At 38.2% G+C, this 23,263-nt stretch overlaps 1 protein-coding gene across 3 annotated transcripts in view; it reads left to right on the top strand.

Annotated features, from left to right (window-relative positions):
• Nucleotides 1-23,263, top strand: part of ino80 (INO80 complex ATPase subunit) — a 61,395-nt gene that overhangs the window by 27,862 nt on the left and 10,270 nt on the right. For all 3 annotated transcript variants that reach the window (XM_055149361.1, XM_055149363.1, XM_055149362.1), the window contains exons 28-30: nucleotides 12,189-12,316; nucleotides 20,200-20,294; nucleotides 22,055-22,127. In XM_055149361.1, the coding sequence (XP_055005336.1) occupies nucleotides 12,189-12,316; nucleotides 20,200-20,294; nucleotides 22,055-22,127 (296 nt within the window). The remainder of the gene's footprint in view (nucleotides 1-12,188; nucleotides 12,317-20,199; nucleotides 20,295-22,054; nucleotides 22,128-23,263) is intronic.

Genomic DNA, 23,263 nt, shown 5'->3' with positions numbered 1-23,263 from the left:
TTTGCCTGGAATGTTCCATGGTATTACAATAAACACATCTATTTTTCTTCATTATGGGTGTTTCTATTGTGCAAAAATACAATAATTCTCTCATTAATAGGGTTGCCTCTCCACAGATCTGACTTGTAATGTAGCTTACAGTTGTTTCACTTTATATAGATATGTTTAATCTATGCCGTGGAACATTCTAGACAAAGAACTCCCCATGAAGATAAGAAGATGAGGCACCCTTCACTAGAAAAGTTACGCAGTGCACCTTTAATATGGTTGGATCAGGATCTTGTTTTTAACAGAACCAAATATTTTTATGGCATATGGCATCTTTGTAGTTAAATGAGTTCTCAGGCAAAGCAATTACATTTCCATGGAGACAAAAGCTGCGCAGTGTAACTGTTTTTTTTCTGTCTGAGAGTCTGCCACAAGTTATGGGACATGTCAATTCAACAATTAACAATATGATATACAGTAGTTATAAAAGTGTTGACCCCAGCAGTCTGTGGGAATTACACTAGTGCCTTCCTGCCCCTTCAAATGAAATCCGGCCAAATCACAGGATACACCCCACCTCTCTCCTCCCTCCTCCTCTCCCCCACCCTCCATGTCTCTCTCTCTCTCTACCTCCTCCTCTTTCCTCTCCTTTCTTTGCCTTCTCTCTCCTCCTCCTTTGTCCCCTTCTGCCCCTTCTCCTCTTTCTCTCTTTCTCCTCTCCCTCTTCTCTCCCTTTCTTCTCCTTCCTCTCTTCTCCTCCACCTGTTTCCCCTCTCTCCCCCTTCTCCTCCCTTGCTTCACCGTCTCTCTCTCTCTCTCTCTCTCTCTCTCCATCCTTCTCTCTCCTCCTCTCTTTCAGATATGAGGGCAAAAAACAACAGAAATGCCCAGTCTTTCCAACCACGCATACCCCGTCGCTCTGTGTATCCTTTTAAACTGGCACCATCCACTGTCTGAACTATACTTTATATGTTGTGCCAACTAAAAAAAAAATAACCCTCTGATCCAGCCAAAATGCTTTTGTGTCTGTTCGTTTGTCATTCACGTCTTTTGAACAGAAGGGGGCGACATTATCCACTGTTTAGAGATGGGGACGTTTAAGTTGAGAAGTAATAATTTTGACAAGAGGCCAGATGCACTGTAAAAATATCTATAGATTACTTGAATTCATAATCTTGATTTTAGTTTAGTTTTTTAGTTTTTAGTTTTATTATTAGTTTTAAATGCAATTAGATTAGGTAATAGATTATATGTTTTTTTCATGGCCGATGCTGATACAAATTGTTTTTTAGAATCAAGAGCAACCGATTGCCCTTAAGCTCTGCCAATATTGTTGCGCTGATTTTGACTTTCTCTTCCAAATGACGTTATTTAAATTTACCAAAAACTCATCCAATGACTTTTTTTCTCACTACAAACCCATAAGACAGTGGTGTAGTCACATTTTCAGTAGTTGTCTCTTTGTACTTAAGTGTTCAAATAAAGCTTTATGGGTATTTTTAGACTGCAGATCACGGTTACCCAAAACAAGATTTAAGGCAAATAGCTGCTTCACTAAAAAGTCCAAATATTGGTCCAATATGTAACAGTCTATGTCTATTTGAACTAAGAATAAAATCATGTTCAAACTGTCAAAATGTGAACGGATCTGTAATCTGTACAGCGCTACAAGATATCATTTTTTGCAGTGCTGTTTCCCTGCTATGAGTGTGTGCGAGTGTGTGTGTGTGTAGACTTTTAGCTGAGTGGTCTCCTCTCTCTAAATGACATGTTTGGAGGAGGGAGGCTGCGGTCGAGGTTTTCTGTGAAACTTTGGGCTCTCCTCAGACTGTCTGTCTCTAAAGCGCTTAAAACACCATCGGAACACACACGAGGGGCAATGAGTTATAACTAAATCTGAAGTTTAAAGGTCCTGTATTACACTAAATTGACTCGTGTGAGCTTTTAGCCGTGTTAACTCCTCAGAAACATACCAGGAGATGTGTTTTGTTTTATTCATGCATGTTTGAGTAATCCTCTATTATTAGTCTATCTACTAGTACATCTCCAAAGCACAAAATTCTCTGTTCCATCTTGTGATGTCATCAAGCAGTAGTTTTCAACTTAACAGCTACATTTTAACTTCAGTGGAGATTAGCAATTACAGGGCTGAAATTATCCAGTTGATTTTAGTGAAGGTGTATGGAGTTTAAAAACCCAGTGAAGCACTTTCTTGATATCGGAGGAGAACAGAAGAGAGAAGAACTTAACTACACAGGGTTTATGTGAATAAAACAAAACACAACTCCAAGTACTGTACAGAAAATAGCTAAATATAGGACTTTAAAATGTGACCTTTTGTCACTTACTCACAGTTACTCATAGTGTTACAATGTCTAATGTATTACTCAAGTTAGCACTTTCATCTCACAGCAAGAAGGTTCCAGGTTCAACTCCCAGACCTTTTTTTTAGTTGAGTTTGCATGTTCTCTCTGTGTCTGGGTAGGTTTCCTCTGGGTGCTCTAGTTTCCCCCACCAACCCAAAACATGCACGAAAGGTCAAACCCTCCAGCTATCCCCTGCTGTGCCCACTGCTATAGTGCTTTCCACTTTATAACTTCATTCTGAATATTCTGAATTCAAGTCATTATAACATTGTAGGTTTACGTTTTTTTCAGCATCCTAAAAACATCTGTCTCGTGCTCTTAAAGCTGTGAGCAAATTAAGTTTAAGTCCATTTTTATCGATACGCGCAGAGGCCCGAGGAGCTAGTATTTCCATTATGTGAGGGCAGTGGACAAGTGTTGCTCATTGACGTATTGATCCTCAGTGTAATGTATCATTGTACAGTGCGGTCTCCATCGCGGTTTGACTCTGGCCCCATCTGTCTCACATATAACGCGCCATCCATCTCCTCTCTGCAGCCTGGCACTAAGACTCTACTACTGTCAGTAGGATATCTACACGAATAAAAGTAACGATGAGTAATCATTTTGAGTGTTAAGATTAAAACCAAACACATGTAACTTTTTTTTTTTAATGAAAAATAGACTAAACATGATGCATGTTTTATTTTTCATTATGGATATCTTTATTGCACTGAAAAACAGAAAAACCCGCGTCCTTACTGCTCCTTTAGTGGGCTTGTAACTCTACTTGGTCCTGCGTGTTTCCATCCAAATGTTGTTCTTGTGGCTATAATATTCCACAGCATGGCATAAAACGTATCTATCTCCACGGGGAATATTCTCAAATATGGTTTTAACTTTCCATTTCCATTGAATCATGCAGGTAGTATGCCACCTCCAGAAAGTTACGCTGTGTTGATTTAATTTCATTTGTTTTTCTTACTATGAAAAAAAAAATATAATAAAAAATCTCAAAACCAGTCAAAAGTATGTTGCAGATAAATATTTAAAATGACATTACAAAACATATTCATTTCCATAGGGACATACACATGAGGCACCAGGCCAAGTTACACATCAGATCTGTGGAAAGATGTGCCCATGCAGTCACTGTAAGAGTGTATGTTTATCAAGACAATTTTGAGCACTAAAAATACCTGTAATTGAACACACGCAAGATGGACAGTTTAATGGAACATTCCAGGCAGAGCAGCAACATCTCAATGAAGACAAGGAAATGGCCTAGCCTTGACTAGAAAAGTTACATAGTGCACCTTTAAATGTTACTTCATACTCTTGTTTGGAAGATTACAACTTTTTCATCTGATCTTCCAATTGAAAAATTCCACAGTGCCCCTTTAATTCAAGCAATTTGACCATATTATGACTAAATATAGCTTTGTATTCATAACACTTATTATTTGAATATTTTTGTAGCTTATCGTCCATGTTTAGCAGAGGGGACAGAGCTGGACAGAAGATGGCAGCGGAGTTTTAATGAAATTAGATAGTCCCCGACCGGCTGTAGCGGCGCTGGGGGGGCAGCAGGGGGAGCCCAGGGAGGGGCAGGGTTAACGAGCTGCAGCACACACTAATTGGGTCAGGCCCGTGTCAGGCCCCAGGCTCCGGTCCTACGGGGAACTACAGAGATCAGGTTACTGCACCAGGGGAGGGGGGACAGAGAGAGAGAAAGAGAAAGAGAGTGAAGGAGGAGGGAGAGTAGGAGAGACTGAAGAACAGAGGGTGGAGAGAGAGAGAGCAGAGGGGTAAGATAGGAACCAGGAACCTTCTTGCAATGAGGCGAAAGTGCTAGCCACTCATCCATCTACTTCAGTAATGCATTTGACATTGTAACACTAATATTTGTGAGTAACTGACTACAATTGAATCACATTTTATCCACATAAAATATATATAGTGAAAATGATGACAAAAAGCAGAGGAGACGGGGAAAGAGGGGGGTAAAAGAGGGAGGAAGAGAGACAGAGGATGGGAAAGGAGATGGAGAGGAAGGAGGAGATGGAGAGAAAAGGAGAGGAGCAAGGAAGAGCGATAAGAGTGTGACAAAGAGGATGAGAGAGGAGATACTGAAGACAGGGAGGTTGAAAGAAGAGATTGGGTGGTTACTACTGTATTTTCGTCTATAAAAATAATGCATCTTCATCTTCCAGGCATTATACAATTCTGAATTCAGGATATGAATCTTGTTTTCGTATAGTTGTGACCAAACTATAATTCCTATTCTACATTATTTTACTGCTTTCAATAGATATTTCTCTTATATTTCCAGCTAAATTGTCTGTCCATGTTGTGGTGCTCCTGTTTAATCTGACAGCAGGATGCAGAGGAGAGAGGGAGGGGGAGAGGGGATTTCGGGGGAGGGGGGCAGGTGGCAAAAGCTTTATATGCGTCGCCATGGAAACGGGAGAGCAGTGCCACACCACATGGGATTTTGGTGATGGGCTGTTAAAGCTGCCTTTTTGTACTGGGTAAGAAGAATGATCATGGCTTTGATTTGTATGTTTCATTTGAGCAGTTTGACAAGCTCACCCCGCACCAGGCTTTTGTTCACTATAGGGGATCAGAACAAGTATAAGAGCACATAGACTAGTATACGCTCATGGACCACTATGGAACCTACCTGGACCACTGAGGGATTACACAGATATAACACCACATGGGAATATAAAAGAAAATCACATTCTATTGTCTAAATAAAGAGTGTTTTTTATCATCATTGTGGTATCGGAATCTGTATTCAGTATCAAGTTTTTTTCTTTCGTATCATTAAAGGTCCTATATTACACAAAATTGACTCTTGTGAGCTTTAAGCCTTGTTATAATGTTTTTACCTCATTGAGAAGATACCTGGAATTGTGTTTTGTTTTATTCACACATTTTTGAGTAATCCTTTATTATTAGTCTGTCTACATCTTTAAAGCTCAAATTTAAAGCTTCTAATTTGTGATGTCATGAAACGGTAGTTTTCAAGTTAACCGCTCCTTTTACCTTTTAGTTCAGAAGAGATTAGCAGCTTCAGGATTGAAATTCATTAAAATGATTCTAGTGAAGGCACATGGTGTTTCAAAACGCAGAGGAGCACTTCTTGTATTACCACATGACATCACAAGGTGGAACAGAGTGTTTTCTGTTTTAGAGAAGAACCATGCCTAAATATGCATGGTTTATGTGTTAAAAAAACAAAACAAAAACAAAACACAACTCCAAGTAGGTTTTTGATGAGGAAGCAACATTATAATTAGATTAAAAAAATAGCGTAATATGGACCATTATATTTTAGTATGGTGACATTATACATAATGTTTTAAATCCAAACTTTTCATATTCCATTTTTTTTTTTTTTACAGTGCTATAACTCGTTAAATATAAAACTGTATATAATAGCCCAACACTTATCTTCCATATTTAGTGGTTCAAAACATGCTTTGTGAAAGACTTCTTTAGTCGTCTTAGGAGTTCTTTAGCGTCATTCTACATTCCTGCTCTAACCCAAACGTAGTATTTAGGAGGCTGATTCAGGCTTATATAAGAATAGAACCATCAAATATATGCCACTTTAGCTGCTCTGTAATGCATGGTTCTACATACAGTTCACATTATACCACACATGATTACACTGGGAGCCATAAGTGTACAGTTGGATCGAGACAGCGCCAAATTGTAATTATTGGCAGTGATTTTTAGATCCCTGGATTTTCAGCTTGGACTAAAATGTTTTGAACTCGCCCACTTCGCTAGTAATCTATTCCTGGAAGCTAATTTACACACGTTCTGCACTTTTTATGAGCTATTCAAATACCAGATTTGATTTCATTGCGATTACATATCCTATATTACACAGAATTGACTCGTGTGAGCTTTAAGCCATGTTATAATGTTGATACCTCCTCAAAAACATATTTACAGTTGTGTTGTGTTTCCTTCACACATGTTTGTGTAATCTTTTATTAGTCTGCCTACATCTCCAAAGCTCAGTGTTTTCCATTTCAGAGAAGAACGTAAATATGCAGTAGTAGTAGTGTTTTTTCCTCATATTGATAAATCGCAAAAGCAGAGAAATTGCACAGTGCATCTTTAACATTGCAGCCGTATTTAAAATTTGCTTATGTTTGAAAACCTCCCCTTAGATATCTTAATAGATCTTTGAGTGGCATCATGACATCAGAGTTTGGGTTTGTGTTAATCTCTTGAACAGGAACATGTGGCTTGCGTGGTGGGCTAATATTGTCTTTACATGAGCTCTGGCGAATGTGCCCGGCTGCAGTTTCCTCTGGGTGACGCTGGTTTGAGGGACTGGTTTCTCTGGCTCCGGTGGGAAAGAGGCTCCGTCTGATCCGACCGCACCAACATGGCCGCCGTCTCCACTGCACTGTAAAAATATGTGCAAGAGTTATCCTGGGTTTCATTCGAGTTCAGCTGAGTTTGTCTGTTTTAGTTGAATTAGTTTTTAGTTTCAGTACAAGTTATTATTTTTCTCAACTGCTATAATTTTTTTTGACACATTTAAATCTCAATAACTTGGCCAGCCCTAACTCAAAACAAGAATCAAGTTCTATTATTAGGTTCTTTTTTCAGACCAAGAGTTTGTTTTCATACCTGACAGTTTCAACTGCTCACTAGCCGTCTTTCTCAGAGTCGTCATGTGATGTTGCTTTTTAGTCCCATGGACATGGACTATAAACTGGGATGAGGGGGCTTTTTTACTCTCACACACCTGGAATACTGTCTTGAGGAAGTCGGACTGCAGATGGCGCTGTAATCCTGCCTCCACTGGTAGGAAGACGGCGCCAAAACCTGAATAAATCAGCTGATTGGACATGTCACAGCAACATCATGTGACCACTTTGAGGAAGACCGCTAGTGAGCAGTCGAAGCTGTCAGGTATGAAAACAAACTCTTGATCTGAAAAAAGAACCTAATAACATAAATTATTGGAAGACCAAATGAACTTCAGTGGGCCAAGAATAAAGTTGCACTGTGTAACATTTCTGGTAGAGTGTCTGTCACCTCCTTATCGTCTCATAGAGATCACGGCACTTTGCCAGAAACATTCCACAATATTACAAATGTATCTTACAGTTTCAATTACACATCTTTTTTTTGCTCATAAACGTTTATGTATAAATCACCTCTCCACAGTTCTGACTTGTAACTTATCCTGGTTGCCTCATGTTGTTAACTCCTTGGAAATAAAAGAAGTTCAGTGCCATATACACTGGTGCATTCCAGGCAAAGCAATAGCATCTCATGGAGAGGTGGCAGGCCGTCCACCAAAAAAGTTTCATAGTGCTTCTTTAAATTCTATTCATTGCATTAGAACCCTAACTCACATCAACAAACTATATAATAAAGCATAAGTCACCAGACCTACTCTTGATATTCCTTTTTTTGCAGTGTAGGTCTAATGCAACTGTACAGAGTGACCACAAGCAAACCCTGATTCCTCTGTCTCCTCTTTCTCACTTTTTCTTTTTCTCACCCTCTCCCTCTTCGCTCCCGTTCTCTCCCATTTTCTATCTTTTCTCCCCCTCTCTCTCCTTTCTTCCTCCCCTCCTCCCGCTCTGTTCTCTTTCTTTCTCTTGCTTTCTCTTCCTTTCTCTTTCTTTTCTCCCTCACTGTCTCTCTCCCCTCTTCCCTTTCTCGCTCTCACCTCCTCATTCCTCTCTCTCTCTCTCTCTCTCTTTCTTTCTCTCCCCCCGGTCCTCTTACCCCTTCCCACCTCTCTCTCCCTGTCTCTCTTCTCCTCCTTCTCTCTCCCCTCTTCTCTATCATCCCCCTTTTTTCTCCCTTATCATTTTTTCTGCCACTCTCCCTCTCTTCCCTTTCACTCTCACCCCCCCTTCTGCGCCCTTCTCTCCCTTGCTCTGCTCCCTCTCACCTCCACCCTTTCTTACTCTCACTGCCTCTCTCCTCTCCCTCTTTCCCTCTTTTCTCCTTCACTCTCACTTTCACCCTCCTCCTTATTCTCTTTCCCCTCTCTCCCTCGTTTCTCCTTCACTCTTTCTCTCATTACTCTGCTCCTCTCACCCCCTCTCTTCCTCTCCTCTTTTCCCTGTCCTTTCTCTTGACGCCAGGCCGATTACAGGGCTCTTATAGCACTGTACAGTTTGCATTTCTCTGGGTTTGTGGGTTTTCATGGGTTTTTGGTCCCCATAAGAGTCGGACCACACGGAGGTAACCGCTGCATACCAGAGGAGCAGCCAGAGTCTCAGGCCCGGACCAGAGTCTCAGCCCCGGACCAGAAAGCGCCGCGTTTAGTCTCATGTGGTTTCACTCTGTGTCTTTTGGGTTCCACTGCACATTGTTGTTATCCTGGGGGGTACTTGACTTTACTTTAAAATTGACTTTTACTTTTTAAAATGGAAAACCTTTGCTTGATGGATGCTCTTTCATCTTCCTTATCCCTGTGTGTCAGTTCCCCTTCTAACCTCCCATATTTCTGTGTCAGATGCCCTACCATTCTCCTGAATCCCTGTGTCAGATGCCCTCCCATCCTCCTATATTCCTGAGTATGTGATGCCTTTCCATTCTCCTTTATCTCTTTGTGTCAGATGCTGTACCATCCTCCTATATTCCTGTGTCAAATGCCCTCCCATCCTTCTATATCGTTGTGTCAGATGTAGTAGGGGTGTATATCTAAATATCGATATATTGTATTGTATAGTATCGATTTTTGTTACAGTGCTACAGTTTTGTTGTTTGTGTAGAGAAAGGAAACTCGTTTATGCAACACATCTGGCATTTTCACTGTTTTGTTGAGTGAAATGGGTGTGTTTCATATGAACCTTGCACAAGAATTGGTTTAACAAAGACTTTAGTATCACAGGCATGATTTAGCCATTATTTTTTATTGAACCATTCTGTTAAGAATTTTACCAAAAATGATATAAATGTCTGCACATCTTCCAGACATTTGGCTATTTTGGTCCTTGCATGTGAGTTGAATCTTAATAAAGATGGGAAAATGTTTAGACACTGAGCTTTCGTCAGACAAAACCAACAACTTCAGCATTTTCAGATATTTAAAAAAAATACTGAGAAATAGCTGAATTTGACAGCTGGTATCAAAAGCATACAAACCAATGCACTCATTGAGTGACAAGCGTTGAGAATAGAGGATTTCCACAGCTGCCCGGGGCCTGTCAAAACCATCCCAGTCAAATGCTTACGTATGGGCTTCAAATAGTGATCGTGACAGGCTGTCCAATACACTCTGACCTCCCCAAGATGTCCGCCCTCCAATATGTCTGCCCTGTGTTTCCTGTGTCATGTGTTCTATTAGATCCTCTTTAACACCTCAACAGGCCCTGACCTCATCATGGGGCTAAACCTAAAGGTCGTAGGTCAAGGTTCAAGCCAAGTATGCATTAGCATTGAATGTTAATGAGGGTATATGCAAGTGAGTCAGCTGTTTTGGAGCATATCGTGCATATTTTATGGGTAGTAAAGGGAAGATTGTGTGAAAAGGCTCCGATTTGTGCCTCGTGCCAAGGAGCTTCTTTTTTTTTTAATCGTACTTTTGTGTCACGTCAGAATGATAATTATGGGAAAAATATTTAGACCTGGTAAAGTATGGCTTTAGTCCTGCTTTATGTCTGATTTAGTGCTGCTGATTTAGTCGTGGTAGTCCTAGTTTAGACCTGTTTCCTGTTTTATTGTTGCTTCAGAACAGTTTTAGTCCTGGTTTAGACTTTGTTTGGGCTTGAATTAGTCCTAGTTAAGATCTGGTTTAGTCTTTACTTGGTCTTGGTATAGTCCTAGTTTAGGCGTGGTTTGGAACTGGTTCTTTGCTGCTTCAGACCTGGTTGAGTTCTGGTTTAGACTTTGTTTAGTCTTTATTATAGTTCAGATCTGGTTACTTTAGTCCTGATGAAGTTTTAGTTAGGACCTGTTTTAGTCTTGGTATAGACCTTGCTTAGTCTTGATTTAGTTCTAGTTTAAACCTGGTTTGGTACTGCTTTATTGCTTGTTAAGTGTTACTAATTGAGACCCATTTTAGATTTTGTTTAGTCTTCATTTAGTTCTCATTAAGACCTGATTTAGTCCTGGTGCAGTCCGAGTTTAGTCCTGCTTTTGTCCTTCTTTAGTCCTTCTTTAGTCCTTTAGTCGTGTATTATTTCTGGTTACATCCTGCTGATTCAGACCTGGTTTAGTCCTTCTTTAGTCCTTTAGTCGTGTATTATTTCTGGTTACATCCTGCTGATTCAGACCTGGTTTAGTCCTTCTTTAACCTTGGTGTTGTTCTAGTTTATTTCTAGTTTAGATCTGCTTTAGTCCTGCTTTTGACCATCTTCAGTCTTAAGATTTTCAGGTCTAAAACAGGTCTTAATTCAAACTACATGAAGTGGAATTCTTTATCTCCCTTCCTGTTCATTCTTCATTGTGAACAAGTGTCTTCTTTCACATGGACGTCCAGGGCCTGACCCTCCCTGTGGGACTGTGCTGCCCCTGACCTCTGCTTCTCTCCTGGGCATGTGCTGAGCCAAGCCCCCCTCTCTCTGGTCAGACCTCCAGAGCTTCTCCCCATTCACCCTTTGTGTCTTTGACGTTTATCCCTCATCATCTGCACTTTATAGACACCTCTTCAAGTACCCCCTCAGTGCATATGACAGGCGACTAATTTTACTAAAGTTAACATAATTCAGTTTGAGATAAAGATTTTACTTATGGGGCCCACATTGCGCTATTTTCTGATCTGTTATAATGTTGTTTCCTCATCAAAATCATACCTGGAGTTGTTTTTGTTTCATTCGCATATGTTTATCACACTTATGTATATTTAGGCTATTTAGATGCAAACTGAAAACACTCTACCTTATGATGTAGTGATAATACAGCAAGTGTGCCACTGAGTTTTTAAACTCATTATCCAAATACTAATGAAATACTAATGACAATAAAGTTTATTCGTTTACCTTATGCATTCTGTATACTAATTATTCACCACAATGAGTTTTTCCACAAATTTCAGAAGCCATGAATTTGTTCAAATTAGTTCTTGTGTAGTCAGTACTCTAAATTTTGTCACTGAAATCAAATCAAATATCGACATTCTGAGTTCAAATAATTTCTATTTCTATTTTTCAGTATTCTCTCTTATGTGTGACCTATTGCTCCTGCTGTGCTCATTTGTTCCTTTGTTCCTTTGGGTTGAATGGAGTAGAATATTTAGGGCCTTTTCTCCCTCCTCTTTTGTCACGTCTCACTCGCGCTGTTTCTGTTTTTTGGTCGATTTTGTCAATACGAGCGTGTGGTGAAAGTAAACAGACCATAGATTAGTCCTGGGTTTAGGGAGAATAATCTGGAGCTGATTATCTGAGTTTAGAGAGCCGTAATCCAGGACCTTATCGATTGGATTCAAAGACTCAAAGAGAGAGAATTTGTTTCATAATATTAGCTACTAAGTATTTAAACATCTTATATTATGCCCAACTGAATCTCTTAAGTATTTTTATAATGTTGTTTTCGCATCAGAAATGTTAAATTTTGTCATTTTATTCACACATGTTTGAGTAATCTTATATTTAAGATTTTGCCACTGGGAGCTTTTTCTTACCCTTAGTAATCAATTTATTATCCAGAAAGACTCCTTTGTGTTTTTAAAGTCTATATAAATTGTATATACACCCAGACTCCAATATTTTTAACTACACTGCTCATTAAAACTGCTTCACTCTGCAGTGCACCAGCAACCTTAGTACTCACCAGTAAAGTTGCCAATTATGATGCCAATATTTGTAAATATATCTATAAATCCTGATAGTGTATTTCCCTGTACTTTGTGTGTTCCAGACAAAGAGAGCCTGATCACAGAGAGTGGGAAACTGCACACTCTGGACCTGCTGCTGAGTCGACTGAAGAACCAGGGACACAGGGTCCTCATCTACTCCCAGATGACGCGAATGATCGACCTTTTAGAGGTAACTCACATACACTATAAATGTGTATTTCCAATCCACACATTTGCAAAACTGATTTTTTGAGGTTTCAATCTTGTTATAACAGCTCTCAGAATAATTTCAGATTTTTCCTGGATTGTTGTGTCACAGGTAGAAAACCTACTGCTATGCAGTTTTTCAGTCCATAAACCATCACTTGTTCTGCTGTCAAATTGTGTTCATGACAAAAGCATTGCTCTATTAACATAGCATTCATGGATTTTTTCATTTCCACTGCTGACAGCAGAGGGCGCTCCAACTCCTAAAAGTTTAATTAGAAACTGAGATGTAGTTATTAAAGTGTGCTTTGCAAATCTAGAAACATCAACCTAATGCTCATGCCAAGGTGACCAAAAGCATGTTTAAAATCCATCTATGTATACATTTTAAACCTGTGATGGACATTTTTGATAGCTTTTACCAGGTTAGGTAAAATTTGTGAGTGAAAACCGGTTCTGCCCCATTACAGACATAACAGTGGATGAAATTAGCTGGATTTACCTTAATTAAACAGTCCCCTAAAGCAATATTCAGGAGCTTTACGCGCCTAATTAAACAAATTCAAATGAATGGATATCATTAAGATCTTGCCATTGTAATTTTTACATATTAAAACCCAACCTGCTGTCTGTGGCCGATCTCATTATCAGTAATAGACCAGACATGAAAACAAGCTCCATGTGATTTTATAATACAGCTCTAATGATGCTGCTGCTTAATCTGTCATTTAGGTCTGGCCCTGTGTCTCTATCAGAGCTCGTTAAGGAGGTCGTTAGGCAGATAATTAACAGGTCAGGGCTAATTAGAGGAGCTCATCTGTGGAGAGAAGAGAGGAGGAGTGCAGAGGAGGAGGAGAAGGAAAGGAGGAGGGGAGGAAGAGGAGTGGGAGAATTAAGAGGAGAGGGGAGGAGGAGGGAGCCAGATGGAGGGTGGGGTCTTTTTCAATACAAAGTTGGAAATTAAGACTTGGAAATTGTTTAGATTTTGTCATAAATTTGAACATTTGTATGAACTGATTCAGGATTTTTTTTTTTTATTGGGATTTATTTTCTTTTTTGGAAGAGAGGAAAATTAGTCCTCTTATTAATGACTTAAATAAATAGATTTTAGTTTCAATGTAGTTTCAGAGTAGTTAGCTCCTCCCTTCAGTGTTCATCATCAGTCTGATCAGAACTGAAGAGCTGGATGAGCTGCGAAACGTATTCACTCAAAAAAAAAAAAAAAAGTTTGTCCAGTTTACAGAATAATTTTTTTTTTTTTTTGCTATAATCATAAGAGAAGTCCTAATTTACCTAATCGAACTATATATGTGATGTTTTTGCCCAGGGATACATAGGCCTATCACGATAACAAATTTTGGAGTATGATGTATTGCTGAAGTAAATAGAGACAGTAAACAACCATTTTGTAACTAATTTATGCCACTGATATAAAAACCCAAGAGAAGATTTAAACCTCAAAATGTACAATAGTATAATGCAACAAAATCTTTAGTTCTTAGTTTGCATTTGTAATGAGTCATAGAAGTTATTAATTCAATCTTTTACAGCTCAAATCTTATCATAAATAAAAATAAAAAAAATCCATAAATATATAAAAAGACATTAAAAATATTCCAGCTTTCATGTATTGAACAATAAGTTGATATAGTAATTATCCTGACAGGCCTAAAGATACAAAAACAGTATGCGCTTGGGAAGAAACTGAACCACCAATCCTTCGTGTGAACATTTGTACAACTGACACTTTTGAATTTAGTCATTTAAACTCATGTACATAATTTATTTTTTACAGTGTGGAAACCCTCAAACATCTTTCCCACTTTCATATAACTTAATTTTGTTGGTTATTGTTTACAGATGGAGTTAATTTCCTCAAAGTGAAGCCAGTGGTTTTTCTGTCATTGGTTTTGTTGTTTTTGTCACCACAAACTCTTTGTTGTTGTCACTCACTGTGAGAACTTTGATGGATTGGCCTGTAGACTAAAGTGCTTTCATTTTGGGGTCTTTTTGATGAGTGCTAAACCCAAAATATTCACAAAATAAAAACTAAAATGAAAACATCTAAAATAGTACAAAAAATAAGGCTTTCTCAGGCAGCTATAACTAGTCATACATCAGTGTGTACTTAGATGGTACTTTAAAGTGGATTATGCCATTGTCAGTGAGTGGGAAGTCGGCAGTATCCTATTTTGAAGTTTATTTAGAGTTGTGAACATGTCTTAAGATGGTAGAGTAGGTCTAAACCAGGACTAAAACACAACTAGACTAGAACTAAAGTAGGCAAGGCAAGGCAAGTTTATTTGTATAGCACAATTCGTACACAAAGTAATTCAAAGTGCTTTACAGAATAAGAAATACATTAAAATCATAATAAAAACAAAACATAAATAATCATGAAGATTAAAATAAAAAAAGAGAGACATAAATTGGAGAGAAGAGTGCGAAATGAAAACCTTTCAGTTATTTGCACAGTTAAACAGAAATGTTTTGAGTCTGGATTTAAACAGCGTCACAGAAGAGTCTGTCTCACATGTTCAGACTGTTCCAGGTTTTAGCTGCATGAACCTGAAACGCTGACTCCCCTTGTTTAGTCGTGACTCTGGGCACCAGCAGGAGGCCGGTCCCTGAGGTCCTCAGAGTGCGAGATGGTTCATATGACACTAACATGTCACAGATGTACTTTGGTGCTCGGCCATGGAGAGACTTGTATACAAGCAGAGCTGCTTTAAAGTCTATTCTCTGAGGCACAGGAAGCCAGTGCAGAGACCTGAGCACAGGACTTATGTGCTCGTACTTCCTAGTTCGAGTAAGGACCCGAGCTGCAGCGTTCTGGATGTTCTGCAGCTGTCTCACAGCTCATTTTGAGAGACCAGTGAGCAGACCATTACAGTAGTCTAATCTATTCTAAATCTAAATAAAGAGCCTGTACCCAATGTATTCCCACACAAATATATTGTATAAGAAGCTGTGGAGGTCAAAATAAGTCCTCTGTGTTCTGCCTGCATCTAATTTTAAAGCATTTTATTGTTTCAATCAGGAAGTGCATGTTAGCATGCTAGTTGTTGTTTGCATTACCGTTACAGCATAACTCTGCTCTTGTCTGAAAGTTATGCAAAGTGCTTATAAATGTATCACAGTGAATAATTAGTATGCTCAGAATGCATAAGAAAAGTGAGGAATAACTTTGGCCCACTGACTGTTTAGAATGAACGAGTTTTGTTTTACATGTTTTTAAGATAGTAAACATCAGGTTAGAGATCCTTTTAAGATGAGAAATCAGGACTAAAACAGGACTAAACCAGCACTAAACCAGCACAAGACTAGGACTGATACAAATCTACTCTAAACCCAGACTTAACCAGAATTTAATAATCAATACACCACCACTTTAACCAATACCACAAATTAAATCTATAATGTTAAGACAAGTCTAAACCACAATTACACCATATCTGCCACTGTTGTAAGATGAGTTGGTATTAGAAAACGATCAGAAACATTCTTAATGAAAAGTCAAATAATGTGGTTCAGATTAGTATGATTAATATCGACTGAATAATTTTATTTAAAGGTCCTATATTACACACAACTGAAGCTCACAGGAGTCAATTTTGTCCGTTTTGTTACCTCCTCACAAACATACCTAGAGTTGTTTTGTTTCATTCACACATGTTTCTTAGTCTATCTACAACTTCAAAACTCACAGTGCTCTGTTCCACCCTCTGATGTCATATAGTGGTAGTTTTCAAGTTAACAGCTCCTTTTACTTAGTTCAGTAGAGACTGGCAATTTCAAGGTTGAAATCATCCAAATGATTTTAGTGAAGGTGTGTGCAAATTAAAAACACAGTAAAACATTTCCAGTATTACCACAAGACATCAGGTGGAACAAAGTGTGTTGTTGTTTGAGAAAAGAACTCAGTCTAAATCTGGAGGGTTTGTGTGTTAAACATGTGTGAATGAAACAAAACACAACTCTAGGTCTGTTTGTGATGAGGAAACTACATAAAAACATCAGAAAATAGCGTAATATGAGCACTATAATGTGCATATTTTTTGCAGTGTAGTGATTCTGTGGGTACTTTGTGGGTACTTTCTTGTGGATTACGTCATTGTCAGTGAGTGGTCTGGTTTTGTTAAACAGTCAGAAAATCAGGAAACAATTGTGGTTACCCGCACTGTAAAAACTGATCTATTGAGTAAACGTAATTCTGTTTCTATAGATGAAAGAACATTGTCTGTGTGATTAGTGCTCTCACCTCACTACAAGAAGGTCCCAGGTTTGATTCAGGGCCAAATGGGACCTTTCTGTGTGGAATGTGCTGGTTATATCCTCCAGGTTTGCCCTTACAAGTTTAAAATGGTGCAGGGCTATATGGCTGTTGTGTTCATATTAATTGTAGAGACAGAACAATGCATTTTAGTCACTCCCCCTTCAGAGCACTATCACAACACAATCAGTGTGCGTCCTGCTAATGAAACCACTGCACAACGCCTCAGGTTTGTGAAGTTGTAATGTACAGGTTTGTATCTTGTTTTTGTATATTTATGGAGAACTGTGTTGGAGCATGGGTGATCTAGGCTTGTGGGCTGAGCATTGGACAGAATCATACTGCTTACCGTAAGGGGAAGTTTGAATAGGGCCTGGAAGAGATTGCTAGATTACTCAAATATGCATTGGATGACATCTAAAACCTCTTCAGGCAAGTTTTGGAAGAGAGAAAACTCAAAACTATATATTTGCATAATACCCATCTTCAAGAAGTTTCACCATCTTGATTATTTGGTTTCTTTGGATTAACCAATATGCAGCTGGTCAGGAAGGGCATTTGATGTAGAACTCTATCAGATCCAAATATCTGTGCTCTTTGGCGACCTAAAGAAGTAAAGTGCTTTTCATTTTTCCTCCTAAGGTTTCAAAACGTTTTACTCAATGCCTGCTAAAACCTGGATGTGATTATAAGTCAATAAACAACAAGATTTTAATTTCAGCATTGGCGAAATCACATATTTATATTAGATTTTATTGATTCCTTTTCTGCATCTGGGAACAAATTCTGATCAAACATCTTTCATTTCTAGCAGAGAAAGAAAAGTAGCTCTGTTTAACGTCCAGGAAGTGAAAACAAACCCACTGCCACCGCTACGATAATTTATTACCAACATGACCCAACCCAAAGAGGGTGCTGGGTTTAGGAGCAGTTATGCAGTGTTTATTGTGAATGCTAAGAGGAGGACTCTATCAGGACAAGATCAGGACTAGGCGAGGACTAAACCAGGACTATATCAAGGTTAGATCAGGACTATATCAGGTCTAGACAAGGACTATTCCAGGACTAGACCAGGACTACATTAGGTCCAGACCAGTTCTAGTCTAGAATTAGACCAGGACTAGATGAGGTCTAGACCAGGATAAGACCAGCACTAGACTAGGAATCAACCAGGACTATCTCAGGATAAGACCACTACTACTACTTAACCATAAGTAGATTGAGACACAGAAAGTCTAAAAAGGGACTAAGATAGAAGAAAAGAAAATGGCTAAACCTGTTCAAACCAGGACTGAGGTCAAACCAGGGCTGCACCAGGATCTTACACAATATCAAAATCAGAACAGGTTCAGCCCAGGTCCAACCCAGGTCTTTAAATGGTCGACCTTATGAACCAGTATTTGCAAAACTGCATGAACAGCCCTGATTACAGAAATATGTACAGGCGTTTTTGAATGTCAGAAACATGTACCCAAACACTGTAAAGGAAACAGGAAATCAGGTGGGGCAGATGTGAGTTCCTCTTGCCAGTATAATCCTCCATTTTAGTTCACTGGTCTGCTCATATTTCACACTGTAATCATTCCCTGGCACAGAATCTACAAACAAGAGCCCAGATACAGAGACCAAACCCTGATTTATAACATATGGAACAGGCCTGCGCTTAGTCAATGAGAAATGAACCAACCAGAGGAACTGTGGAGTAACCGTGGAGTAACCATGGAGTCTGACCATTATCCATCCAGACCTTGGGCCTCATTTGTAAAGGATCCTGTAAGAATTCTGCTGAGCAAGTGTGTACTCCTGGTGGCCACAAGAGGCACATACCACGCATCTCCTGATCAAAAACTGTATATGTAAATGGATTTAGGTATCCTGTTAGCCATCGCGGTCCAAATAAGGATTGAGCATGAGCGCGCTTTTGTTCCTAAATCAAAATATGAACCTTTAATTAGCTTAATTTGGCTGGACCTGAATGCTGTGGGTGATTTATGAAACCGTCTGTGAACAAAGGCTTCAGCTCCCAGAGACTTGTGCAGGTAGAAAACAAAAACTCATATCTGTCTGATCCTTAGTACAGCATTGGCCTCATCATGAGAAGGTTGTTGGTTCAACTTCGACCAGTGTGAGCTAAAGCTGGGAAATATAAGGAAAACAATAATATGTTTTTCTTCATGTTGATTAATCCTGATTTTTTTAAATGTGTTTTTATTTTTTGGCTCATTAAAAACAAATAAAAGTTATTTTCAATATCAAATCCTTGAACATACAAAATACAGACTTTTACCATTGCCACTTAACACAAAACACAGTCCAGTTTGTTCCTCCAAAGTCTTGTGTCTGCTCCAAACCACATCCTTTTACTGAGGATTGCCTGTAGACCTCTTGACATCTCACTGGGGTATCTGATTTCTCATTTCATAACATTTGTCCGTATTTGGAGTGAGGTTTCAAATGTTAAAAAGAAGTGGGAATTTAACATTCTGGACAAAACAATGGTGAAATGTGTCTGTTTTGATTTTGGGAAAGTAACACAAAACCCCACAGGAATCAGTTTTATTTTTAGACAGACAGATTGGAATATTTAAGTGCTTATTTAGTAGTATTTCCTAAACATAATGAAATGAGAATCCATGTTTAGTTGCCAGTTTCTATGGTGTAATTTGTCTGTTATTGTAGATACGTGAACTAGAAAATATTTAACAGATTTTGTAGGTTTTTTTGGCCCAGTTTTCTCCTCAAATTACATTAGCTGTGATAGCAATCTTACAGGAACAATAGTGTTGAATGACAAACTAATGTAAAATTGCCAAGTTCTGCCAAATGTTGATGCTGAGTAATCATTTTCTGGAAGGAGTATTGCCATTTTTTGTCTTCATGGAAATATTTCTTTGCCCAGATGTATAATGTAATGTAATGTATAGCTTTAAACATGCTTCAGGTACAGGTGTTTGTATTGCCTAAATAATTTACTAAGAAAAACATGCATTGTTACTGTTGGCGGGATCACCTCTCCACAGATCTAACCTGTTAGTCTCCATGGATAGATAGTTAGTTAGATAGATAGTTGCTTGTATCCATCTCCCTGGATACAAGCAGATGCTCCCCCCAGAAAAAAGTAACATAGTGGACCTTTTAACCTACAAGAAAGGATATGGATTTAAAGGTGCACTGCGTAACTTTTCCAGACACATGCTTGTCTCCATGATGATGTTTTTGCTTTGCCTGAAATGTTTCAAAGTATGGCTTTTAACTTATCTGTGTAAGTGTTTTTAATTATTCAAAAATACCATTCTTCCACAGATCTTACCTGTAACTTGGCTTGGTTAGAGTCACCTGTTTCCATGGAGGTAGATGGCTTTGCTGTGGAAGCAATAACATCTCTGTGGATACAAGCAAGCGGCGTAGCCTCCCCCTGAAAATGTACATAGTGCATTTATTAACTAGAGGAAAGGGTTTTAATTTGAAGCTTTTTACACTTCTTCCAATTCCTTTTGATAATATGATATTTAAAACACAATTTAAAAGGATTTGATCACAATGTCAGTTTAAAATAATATATTAATTGCACAGTGTTGTCTTGTTCTTTTCAGGAGTACATGGTATATCGTAAACACACGTACATGCGGCTGGACGGATCCTCAAAGATCTCCGAGCGCAGAGACATGGTGGCTGACTTCCAGAGCAGGTAAAAACCAACTGATTAAAGAACATATGCGTATTTTCATGTTTTTCTAATTATGTCTTGGTTTGGAGAGATAGTATCTGTCAGACATATTTATCATAGTTTTACTTCAGTTAAGAAAGTTGAGAAGAAAAGTATAAAAATACTGGGAATAGTGCTGATTCATCAACATGGAAAACTCCCTCCAAAAGAAATTTTCTGTCAGTTGTTCATTTAATAAAAGAAAGATGTTCTTTATTTCAACAGATTCAGAAAGTATTAGTAATTTTATTGAAAGAATTTGATTGGAAGACATTTCGGAGATGTCTTCCCTTAAAACTCTGGAGAAGTAGTGAAGTCTTCCATGCTGAATTTATGCTAGCTCCATTTGTTAGTTTAATTATAACTATTGTGTAATTTTGTTTAGTTTTGGCCCACGTTAACATGGTTTCTAGGTAAACGTTATGGAATTGCCTTTACTTGTGTCATGTCTGCTATCCATGAATGAGGGGTATTTCAGTAGATTCATTCCTCTAACCACTTAGTTGATTGTGATTAAATTAGCAAATATTATTTTTCCAACAATTTTTCACATTACAGTAATTATATTCAGTTTTTTTCACATTTTAAACTCATCCATGAGCATTAATATTTCAAAGAAATCTGAACTACTAAACTAAAACGAGAATCCCATGCATTTCAGTTAGCAGCTTTTACATAGAATAAAACCCAAAGAAGACACAGGGAGGGCATCTGACACACAGGGAGGGCATCTGACACATAGGTATATTTCAGAACATGTTTGTAGAGCTCTAAACTACAGGGTTAGCAGCTACACAGAATAAGACCCCATGGAGACAAAGAGACATTCTGTTTTCAAATAGGACATGATATTACATGGATAATTTCACTTTTGCGATCCACCTCTTGTGGAACATGTGGTCTTGAATAGGTCTGGTTTGTATTAGGCTCCAAGCCCCACTGTTTTTGTTTTATTCAGAAATACGGAATACGGAAAGTTTAATAACATTTCTTTATATTGAACATGACTTGTGGTTTGCAATTCCCATGTTCTTGATTTTTAAACTTCAGTTGACTCAAAACAAAAGGTCAGATTGTGCTGTGTTTGGTTAAATACAGTGTAAAAATGAATATGATGAGTTACTTTGGTAGTAAATTGGAGGTTCAAATCCTGTAAATGCTTTGTCATTTGGCAAGACACATCTGAATGTGCTGTTTTTTTAAATGCAATGAGTTAATCAAGTTAATCAGTTAATCACAACTAATCGATTGAAATGGTTGTCAACAGTAATCGAATATTGTTAATAGGAGGAGGTCCTCAAGCAGCTTCACTTCTTTATCTGGGAACAATTACAAAAAAATCTCATATTCACTGGCCTTTCACAATCTAAACTAATTTGACTAGCAAAATGATCGTTTCTTGTTTGTTGTAGCTCTAGATCAAAGAGGGTTGTCAAGTTTGTAAAGACGAGTGTAATTCAAGCAATTGTTATTAATATAGCTTGATCAAATTCAATCTCGATTTAAGTAGTTTTGAGATTTAAATTTTACTTGTTTCAAAATATTTTCCATTTCTTGATGGTCTAAGTATTTCAAACTGATTTATATGTATGGTTTTGTTTTGGAAATTTTAAGTGCAGTTAGAAAATAGACTGGAACAACTAAGTGTAAACAAAGTAGAAACAAAAAAAAATGAATTAAAGATTTATATTTGCCATGTATTTTGTATGATATTGTATTGAATGTTTCTTGCCCTTTCACAGGACGGACATCTTTGTTTTCTTGCTAAGTACCAGAGCTGGAGGATTGGGGATCAACTTGACCGCTGCAGACACGGTGAGAAACACAACAATGCTCATATATCATCATACTGTCAATGTACGAAAATACTTATAAAAAGTATTTATTCTTAAGGTAAGATTAGTACATGCCATTCAAATAAATGGAGGTTATCTATGAATTAACATTATAAAATATTTGGAACTGGTTTATGGTTAAAGGTGCTGTACCTGTCTTAAAAAAAAAAAAGAATAACAGGACTATTTCATTTAAAACTGTTTGCAGGTTTCCTCACTTACCTTATGCATTCTGAGTGTCCTAATTATTCACAAATCAATACATTTCTAAGCACTTTTCACAACTCTCAGTCCAGAGTGAAGTTTTGCCAAGAACAACTAGCATGCTAACACACTTCCGAATTATTGGACACTAAAACACTTCACAATGAAGACAGCTCGCAACAGCTCACAGCTCGAATTATTTGACCTCAACCTGCTTATACGATATATCTGTACTGAGACGAGACACATGGAAAATGAAAAGGGGTACGGGCCCTACTATTCAGTATTTGCAGTGCTATTATTGAAGAGGTCATACTTCAAATCCGTGTTATAATCTCATGTTTGCTTGGATCAAACTGGGTTAAAAATCATCTCTCTTGTCTAATATGTTGACATAATGGCGATCATAGCGTGGTTGTGTTTGCATGTGAAGATGAGAGCCTGCTTTTATGAATGGGACCTTTGTTTCTTATGGACATCTCTTTGTATAATCCACCTATTGTGTGGTCAGACCCCAGTTCAGGCAGATTAGCTTCTGTGACAATGACTGCGGAGGGAGAGCTAACACACGACATCTGTCAGGCTAAAGGGCACGTGGGCAGGGACAGCATTGCCACCACAACTCGCAGTACATATGCTTGAAAATGGGGTGTGTATTAAGGCTGTGATATGGCAATAAAATTTATATGAAATTTTCTCCTCAATAGCTGTGGTTACATGCACACTTAAAGTCTCATTATTACCAGATTTTTGGAGTTTTAAGATTATTCAGAATAAATGTAAACAGCCCTATGATCACTCACACCAAATTTTACAGTTAACATGTTCTTTCAATAATTTTAAAAGGTGCATTATGTAACTTCTCTCTTGTTGCTCTGCCTGGAATGTTCCACTGCATGACATTAAACAGCT

Source organism: Boleophthalmus pectinirostris, unplaced genomic scaffold (genome assembly GCF_026225935.1).
Source record: "Boleophthalmus pectinirostris isolate CB_2022bp ecotype Guang Dong unplaced genomic scaffold, ASM2622593v1 HiC_scaffold_13, whole genome shotgun sequence".
NCBI classification, from domain to species: Eukaryota; Metazoa; Chordata; class Actinopteri; order Gobiiformes; family Gobiidae; genus Boleophthalmus; species Boleophthalmus pectinirostris.
Note: the sequence above shows the minus strand (reverse complement) of the source record. Positions and strands in the feature narration are given on the sequence as shown.